This window comes from Mus musculus, chromosome 3 (genome assembly GCF_000001635.26).
Source record: "Mus musculus strain C57BL/6J chromosome 3, GRCm38.p6 C57BL/6J".
NCBI lineage: Eukaryota > Metazoa > Chordata > Mammalia > Rodentia > Muridae > Mus > Mus musculus.
Window position 1 is genome coordinate 89,862,061 of NC_000069.6, and position 9,383 is coordinate 89,871,443.

At 48.1% G+C, this 9,383-nt stretch overlaps 1 protein-coding gene across 2 annotated transcripts in view; it reads right to left on the reverse strand.

The window, feature by feature from the left end:
- Nucleotides 1-7,263: 7,263 nt before the first annotated feature.
- Il6ra (interleukin 6 receptor, alpha) overlaps nt 7,264-9,383 on the reverse strand; it is a 43,873-nt gene continuing 41,753 nt past the window's right edge. For both annotated transcript variants that reach the window (NM_001310676.1, NM_010559.3), the window contains exon 10: nt 7,264-9,326. In NM_001310676.1, the coding sequence (NP_001297605.1) occupies nt 9,101-9,326 (226 nt within the window). In that variant the 3' untranslated portion in view covers nt 7,264-9,100. The remainder of the gene's footprint in view (nt 9,327-9,383) is intronic.

Consider the following 9,383-nt stretch of genomic DNA (forward strand, 5'->3'; position numbering starts at 1 on the left):
TTCCAAGGAGCTGGAACCACAGGCCTGTGTTGTGCCTGGCCTTCATAGACAACTGCTCTGAGACAGTTTAACCTACTAAAAACACAGAGGGAGGCAGGGCACAGTGCGCTCACCTCTAATCCCTGCACTTGGGAGGCAGAGGCAAGTGGATCTCTGTGAGTTCAAGGCCAGCCTGGTCTACAGAGCTGGGTCTACATAATAGGAGATCCACCTCAGGAAACCAAAAAATGAAACAAAGACAAAAAGAGAGATGAGATTATAGCTTCTTAATGAAAAGTTTCCTTTCATTATAGAAACAATGCTCACGGAAAATGTTGCTACGTAATACACATAAAGGGAAAGAGAAAGCCCAGGTCCGCTTTGATTTCACAGATGTTGTTCTTAGGCCATTTTGCTGGTTGTAACTCAGGTCCGAGGCAGCTGTCCCCAAGAAGAGCTGCACAGCAGCCACCGGTCCCTGCACTGCTGCCGCAAACAGCCTGGCTGAGATAGTGCCCCACCCAACTCCCAGGACATTATCGTCCTTGGAAGAGAGGAAGAGCAGGAAATCAGGGACTCAAGGTCACTCTCAGCTTCAGAGAAAACTCAACGAGAAGGAGGAGGGGGAGGAAAAGAAAGAAAAGAAAAGAGGAGGAGAGAAAGAAAAGAGAAAGAGAGAGAGGAAGGAAGGAAGGAAGGAAGGAAGGAAGAAAGAAAGAAAGAAAGAAAGAAAGAAAGAAAGAAAGAAAGAAAGAAAGAAAGAAAGAAAGAAAGAAAGAACTTAGTTTAGGGATCTTGCTTTGGTTTTTGTTGTTGTTTTGGAAGCTCCAGAAAACCTCGTATTGTAGTTTGGTTGAGACACAGTAAAGCAGGGACTGGAGAGATGGCTCAGTAGTTAAGAGCACTGGCTGCCCTTCCAGAGGTTCTCCTGAAAGACCCACAACGTGAGGACTCCCCCATGTTCTGACTCAGGAGAGGTGACACCCCAAAATCACCCACAAGAAACGGGTCTTGCTGCAAATTGCAAGAGGATTTTTTATTCAAGAGCGCTCTCGGGCCCATGGTCATACACCACGCAGGGGTAGAGGACCGTGGCGCCCCGAGTAGCTGGGTAAGGGGGTATTTAAAGGAAGAAACCACAACTTAAGGAAGTGGGGAGGGCGTTGATGGAAGATACCAAAGATACCAGTTAAGAGTCACAAGGAAGTGTAAAGTTACAAGAGTCACAAGGAATACCTGGTAATTGTTAACTCTCAAGACAGTTTTTAAGAGCCCCCAACAATAGCACATTTGCATTGCAGGTTCTGGGTGACTTTCTTTGAATGAGCACTCTTTGAACCCAGGAAGCGGGTGGATGGAGGAATGTCGCTATTTCTTTTATGATTACCTTTACAAAGGCCACATTCCCAAGCCTGGGCCTAAAGGCCTAGAATTCTGTTTTTACGATGTTATACTTTCACTACCAGCAGCCTGAGGCAGCTCACAACCATCTTCAATGTGATCTGATGCCCACTTCTGATGTACAGACACATCTGCAGTCAAAGCACCCATATACATAACATACATCAATAGATCTTAAAAAAAAAATGGAAGAAAGAAGGAAAGAGACAGACAGACAGTGGAGCAAGGCTGGCTGTGGTAGCATACACCTTTAATCCAGCAGTTGGGAAGCAGAGACAGGTGGATCTCCCTGAATTCATGAACAGCCGCCTGGTCTACATAGTGAGATCCAGGACAGCCAGGGCTCTGACTCAACAAAAACAAGCAGGAAAGTAGAGATCCCGTCAGCTGCCAGAAGGAGGAAGTCCTGCCCTTTGAGTTTGGCTTGACGGTCAAGAACCAGTAAGAAAACCCAAAGTGTCTCAGAACTATATTTAGGCTTTAACTAGAATCCAAAAAAGAGATGAGAAAATAAAGAACCATGATTAACTTCAGGCTTCAAGTCAGAGTTCAGAGGGCATCTGGGTCCAGGCTGTTGTCCTAGGCCAGAAGATTGCATCAAGGACACTTGGCTAGAAATGGAAATAGTGATCGTTTATTTCAAGGGGAATAGGGGAGTCCTGAGAACACAAGTGGGCTAGAGTTGAGAAGGCCAGCCCATAAAACCAAGAACTTGTTTTTCTTAAAACTGGCTGGGTGTAACTCCCACAAGGGTCAGGCTGAGAGGCAAGAACTGTGAACTGCAGGCCAGCCTGGGCTACATAGCAAGACTCTGTCAAGAAAAAAATAAAACAAAAGTCTCCTAAGGGGCCCTCGGTCTCCTTTCATCTCTGGAGATCTAAAGGAACAAATCCCCCGTGAGACACACCCACAGGAAGCCAGTGGTGGAGACTCTTCCCCTTAAGTAAGACCTTCTCAGTAAGGTACTTTAAGTAACAGAGATATTTCTCAGAAATGGCTGTGATTTTATTCCAAGCGCTCCGCATGAACATTTCCGAGATTTCTGGGTTTTCCATTGACTTTAACCTTCTGTAAGAGCAGCCAGTGCTCTTAACCACTGAGCCATCTTTCCAGTCCAAGATTTTAACACATGTTATTTTATTTATTTTATTTTATTTTATTTTATTTTATTTTATTTTATTTGTCTGTGCCTGTCACATGTGTGCAGGTCCCCCCAAAGAGGCCAGCAGAGCTGGGAATGGAACTTAAGGGAAATAGTTAGAAACTTCCAGAATCAAAACTTTGTCTTCTGCTGCCTCTGTAAGATCCAACTCAGACTCTCAGGTTGGGCTCTTAAGGTTGTTTGCCCTCCTGTACTCCATGTGACAGAGCCCTGCGATCCCGGACAGAATGGGAGGCGTTTTCAAAGGTCCATTAAAGTGTATACAAACTAAGCATCAAAGTCTCACGGCAAGTCCAGAGGTGAAAGGGAAGCCCCTGGTTCAGTTTAAGGATCTAGCCGGAGCTGTGGTGGCGCACACCTTTAGTCCCAGCACTCTGGAGGCAGAGGCAGACAGATCTCTGAGTTCAAGGCCAGCTGTGATCTACAGAGCAGGTTCTAGGATAGCCAGGGCCACACAGAGAAACCGTATCTCAGAAAAACCAAAGGGGAGAAAAATTTAAGGAACCGATTTCTGTCCTTCCTCTCTGTGACCTCCCCTGGTGCTCAGACCTCTTCAAAGTCACCCCTGAAAGTGCTATGCCTTTGCCCGGGGGATCAGACTCCCAGTTGGCCGGCTGCCAGCCTCAGTTTAGCAAACCAAATGAGGACACAGGGATCCTTGCTGGAGAGAGTGGTTCAGGGTTGGAGAGCACACGGCTGCAGAAAGGGGCATCAAGGTCACCAACAGCTATGGGACCAGAGCTCATACTAAGGAAACAGCACCTGCCTTGGGGTGGAGAAGAACAGCTGTGCTTCGGGAACAGGGGTCCAAGTGAAGGGCAGTGGGTGCCACCCAACCCCAGCTTCATCTGAGTTGGGGGCCTTTGCACACTTCTTGCCACCAGCTGTGGCATGGCCTTGATAGAGACAAAACGACATGGTTCCTGCCCCTGGAACAGGGCCAGCAGGCGTGGGCCTCCACGAGAGTTGACGGCTGCTGTGGGAGTAAGGCTTGTTTGTATAATAATGAACATATTTTCATGTTCCTCCAAGGAATGTCCTCCCTGTTAACGTTAATGATTTCATGATAATCAGAGACACCGTGAGTCCAGGATAGGAAGGTGTGACTAATGTCTCAGCAAAATGCTAAACACTGGGATCTTCAGGACAAGAACTCTAAAGACATGTTCAGAAATGTATAATTTCTCAGCTATGCAAAAATATAAAATGCAGTATGAATTGTATAAGGAGCTTCACAGATGTGAAGGAGCAGAGGCGGCTGCACTGTGAGCCGGCTTGCCAGAGAGACGCAAAGACAGGCAGATACAAATGCAGGCAGATTCTTGAGTTCAAGGTCAGCCTGGGTCAGAGCAAATTTAGGTCCAAGAGTGGTGGGAGATGGTACTCTCAGGACAAGGTCCCACCCAGCTATGTTTACAGAGGCAGGCAGATCTCTGAATTCTTCTGCAATGTTAATAAAAGAGGGGGAAAAATGGACTTGCTATCCCTTTCCTGTGAGTCAAGGGGCTAAGGTCCTGGAGTGTGGATTCCCCGGGGTGGTCAAGAGGGAACCTGGAATAAATGACTGAATTGATATGTAAATAAAAAGCTAGGCTTTTGGGCTGCATGAGATGAGCTGGCAAAAAGCAATAATGGTTCTTAGAATTTTTCTCTACCAAGGAGAGCTGAGCTGTCTGAAGATCTCTGGAGAGGGAACATAGCTCTTCTAGGTTTTTTTTTTCTAACAGGATTCCTGATTTTAGTCTGGAAAGTCATGGAGAGCAAACTCAGCTTTTTAGAATTTTTTTCTAATGGGATTTCTGACCACTAAGAGTTACTTAGAGAGCCGACGTCGCTCTTTTACAATGTTTTCCAGAAGCTATTCAGAGAAGGTTGTCTGAAGAGCGCGCACGGCTCTTTGAGATTTTTTTTTTTCTTTCTGATTTTGATTGGAAAATCCAAGAATTAATTTTAGAAATTTTCAAACAGGGTTTCTGATTTGGTTAGAATATCCAAGAGGTTTTTTTTTATATATATATAGCAGCTTTTCTGACTTTGGTCAGAAAACCCACGAGCTATCCAGAGAGCTTGTAGGAAGTATGTTTACTAGCAGAGAGAATGGTCTCTCTCAGCTAGCAGAAAATTAGCTGTCTCAACCACAGAGCCAGCTTGGACCCACGATTAGACTTCAAGTTATTTGTTTGTACTGCTCCCAGACACCCCTTCTCTCAGAACCCAAACCAAGCTGAGGCTGGCCCTCAGCAGCCACCCCTACTCTTACCTGCAAAGCATCCACATGATGGGTTTCCTTCTGTTTGGGACATAGAGAAGGCTGGGTCCCAAGTTTTTCTTGCCCAAGATCTTTTTCAGTGGAGGACAGACTCAGCCATCTGATGACCAAGAAAGCTCGGGATGGCTCTCAGGATCCCATTCTCACCTCCATAGTCCAGTACACACCTAAGTAGTGGGCCTTCCTTCACTTTTCTAACATGCCTCTATCTGGTAATGCTGAACAATGCAAACGTGACAGACACATGAGCCTCTGATTTCCTTCCAGAAATCCCAGGCCTTGGTTTGGGGAGAATGTTTACTAACTAAAACCTTTTGAGAAATTGCTAGTCCCAGGTTTAGTGTGTGTGTGTGTGTGTGTGTGTGTGTGTGTGTGTGTGTCTGCCTGTCTGTCTGTCTGTGAGGGCAGTATAAGTGACATACAAGGCCTCACTAGCCTCAAACTTGGAGAAATCCTCCCGCCTCTGCCTTCCTAGTGTCGAGCCGGGTTAGAGGACTGAGCCGCTGTGCCCTCAGAGACAGTCCTATTTAATTAGTTAGTTAGCCTTCCTCATTCTTTACTCCTCGCTCATCATGGAAGGAAGGTTTTCCTTTTAATGACCAGGTTCCCAAAGCAGAAGAACATCTCACGTGCAACTTTAGAAATTATTTATTCCAAACAGTTACAAATTTCACTTTAAAGCAAACAAGAGGGCAAAAAGGCATTAAAAAAGCACTGACTTAGGTCTTAGGTATCAGCTCACAGGGGACAGAGCGTAAAAACCTTAAAAATATTGTCTCAAAGATAAAAACATGTAGCATTGAGGTATCCTGTTTTTAACGGATATGATCTCTTGCCAAAGTCTCTCTGTCCATTCCAGCTTGCTACACACTGTACCAGTCCTTTCCCTGGAAACAAGATCTCCATCTGAGCATATGTTCACAAACCTGACAGTGTTCCTTAAGGCGCATTAAGGTTGCCATAGAAACTTCCTGGAACTGGCACCCAACTACACTAGCAGCAGAGGCTGGAGAGACCTTTGGCAGACCCTCCCCAGCGCCAGCCCCAGGACCCTCCCCAGCTGGCCTGCCCCCTCCCACTTTGGCAGACCCTCCCCAGCTGGCCTGCCCCCTCCCACTTTGGCAGACCCTCCCCAGCGCCTGTCCCTCCCACTTTGGCAGACCCTCCCCAGCTGGCCTGCCCCCTCCCATTTTGGCAGACCCTCCCCAGCTGGCCTGCCCCCTCCCACTTTGGCAGACCCTCCCCAGCGCCTGCCCCTCCCACTTTGGCAGACCCTCCCCAGCTGGCCTGCCCCCTCCCACTTTGGCAGACCCTCCCCAGCTGGCCTGCCCCCTCCCACTTTGGCAGACCCTCCCCAGCTGGCCTGCCCCCTCCCACTTTGGCAGACCCTCCCCAGCTGGCCTGCCCCCTCCCACTTTGGCAGACCCTCCCCAGCTGGCCTGCCCCCTCCCACTTTGGCAGACCCTCCCCAGCGCCTGCCCCTCCCACCTCACCTCACTGTAGGCTCTTGGGATGATGCTGCCTCTACAAAGGAAAAGGTTTCTCACCACCTCTACCTGAAGCTGAGTATGGGAGTCTTTCCCAACTAGGTCAGCCATAAAGAACTACTAGGAAACTCTAGCTCGGAGCCCAGGCAACCAGGCAAACCAGGCATTCCTTAAACCGGCACACCATAACTAAGCCTGGCCCACCCTGTTGGGCTCTGCTCCACGCTGGCTCCAAGCCAATGCCGGCAGTAAAGCCCACACCGGGGTTCCCTTTCTCCCAAGACACCAAGGACACAGGAAAGATTCAGTGTGAGCTTTCAGCCAGGTGGGAAGGCAAGGCTCATGGAGAGAAAGGACTGTCGGCCAAATGTCGTGGGTGTGGCCAAGGCTTCTCCCTTGAAATAGTTTAAAGCTATTTCACTAATGCCAGAAGGACCAAACATCTAAGAACCTTAGAACTAGAACCAGTATGTGTTCCCTCTTTCTACCATGCAACAAAGATCATGTTTAAATCATCTCTGTCTAGACCAGGCATTTGGCTGCCTGGTCGCTGAATGCTGGTGTTAAGTGGTACTGTTGACAAGGCAGCCTGTGGGCTGCAGAAACTCCAGTAAGAATGACCCGAGGATGGAACACCTATTCAGCTTGCACAGAATTGAGACCAGAAGCAGCTGAGGGCATACACCTGTGTGAAGTGAACGAAACCGGACGAAACAGACTTTGTTGACTTAGCTTATAAAAAGTCAAAAGGAAAAAGCATCCTTTTGATACGGGTTGGGGGGAGGCTATCCCCTTACAACAATAGTGAAAACAACTTGGAGATCAAAGCCATTTAACTCACAGAGATAATGAGCTATCTGGATTTCAGTCTTCCGTCTGCCTGCTCTGCCTGGCTTGGGTAACAGCAGAGCCCTGTGAGGGACTGAAGAACTGTGAGTGAGCACAGTCGCCGATCCCCTGAAGATCACGATCTGTAACATTTTTAATAAATTTCCCTTTCACAGCAGTTTTGCTACCCTTGAGTCCCAAAAACTTAGCAAAGGAGGAAAGAAGGAAAAAAAAAAAAAACAAAACATGAATACTTGGCCTGATTTTCTGTCAACCTACAGAGCCTTTTCTAAGACAGCAACAGGACCTAAAATGTACAAAACCCACAAAAAAATAAAATAAAATAAAATAACTAATGCTTAGGTCAGTGGCCCCTAGAGCGGACAAGCAGAGGGCATGGGGTGACAGCTTCCGAGCTCTGCCCGTCTCGTCTCGTGGTGGTGGCAGAAAAGGCAAGTTACTGGCATAGTTCAGTAAGACGGCAGGTGTGGGGTGCTGTGGTTGCAGAAGTCACTTTAATCTAAGCACCACACTGTGGCTCTGTGGTCTCCTCGGTGACCACTAACATCACTGGATTCCTCAAAGCCCCAGGGGAAAGCATCTGAGGCCACTCAGTCAAACGTAAAGCAAGGAAGGCCAAGGTGGCAGTGAGGTGTAGCAGGAAGCAGACACCCTTCCTGCCTGCGCCTGGGAGTGTTCACAGGCTCATTCCCTGAAGCAGAGCATGGACAGGCTATTTTTATACTTTTTAAGACAAAAAAATCAAAATAAAAAATGAAACCAAAGGCTTTTCTGTTATAGGAAACAGCGGGTTGGTTTGGGTTTTTTTTGTTGTTGTTGTTTTGTTTTTTTGTTTTTTTTGGTTTTTGGTTTTGTTTTTTTTTGGGGGGGTGATTTGTTTTTTAGTTTAGTTTTGGTTTTTTTTTTTTGTTGCTTGTTTGTTTTTTTTTTCCCTCGATTTTCACTTGACTTGGTGTTTGGGCTACCGTTACTGCACTTGGTCCTCCAGGGTGGGCAGTGAGGGTTCATACAGTAGTGTGCAGTGAGCGGCCTCTTCCAGACTCTTGAGAGAAACAGGCAACAGTTCTCTAAAAACCAAAATGAAAGTGCATTCTTGCTAGTTAACGTTTTTTCTTTTTGCATGAATGTCGACTTTCCTAGTAGCTCCAGTCCAGTTGAAATCAGAATGGGCAAGGCTGGGGTAAAGTAGTTCTCTCCGCCCTGGAAGAGGCACCCCCTACCATCATCCCTCTCCTGGGAGAGTAGGGGGACAGGAAACGTGTTTTCCAGGCTGTACCTCCCGCAAGTACCATGAGGACGGTGGACACCCATCCGCTCTCTACTTCCACTCCGCTTTTCGCCTGAAGTCCTGAGATCGAAGAGGAAAATGAAGCCTCCGCAGCCAGCAGTGCCTGGGGTCATCATTCACATTTAAAAACTGCTTGTGAGAAATTGTCACTCGCGTAAACCATCAGGCCCTGAGATATTAGTCACCACCACCGGGCCCAGCTGCTTTCCAGATGTTGAGAAGGAAATCGGAACCAAGCTTCCACCCGGCCTCAGTGGCCTCGGAAAGAGAATGGCAAAGTGCTTGGACTTTAGGAGTTCGAGAGCTAAAAGGTGGCTTGGGGCAGTGAGGCAGAGCGAGGCAGCTGGGGCAGCCTTTGGAGCCCCTTTCTGAGGCCTCCTGAGGGTGCAGCTTGTGAGCCACTATCAGATGTGGAGCTGACGGGCATCTCTATTCAGTCATCACAAGCTGTCTTCACAATGGCCTGTGTTCCTCACAGCCCCTTCCTTCCTTCAGAGCCTATGCAGCACCAGCTGCACCTACTCAGAACCTGTGCAGAGCTCTTGTGGGTTAGTGAAGCTGCAGCCCCGCCCGCCCCACCCCACCCCAGGTGGATGGGACCCGCATGAGAAACTTGTGTGCTGATCTCGTGGTGCCCTGCCAGCTGCCAGGTACCATCCAGATGATTATCTGGGGAATAAGTAGTCTCTGTTGCTGTTGTCATAAGGGCTCTGTGCGTCCCTGACACCCAGGCAGCTGTGGTTTACGGTATTGTCAGACCCAGAGCTGTGTGGGGTGAGGAGAGGAACCAGAAGGAAGGTCGGCTTCAGTGGGCCCAAGGAATACGGTGGGGGTGGAGGAGAGGTCGTCTTGCTTTCCTTCTCAGCCTCTGACTTCCATTTCTGCTTGAGTCTTTATACAAACACAGAGAAACAAACAAACAGGCCTTAGACTCCTCCCAGGCCAAAG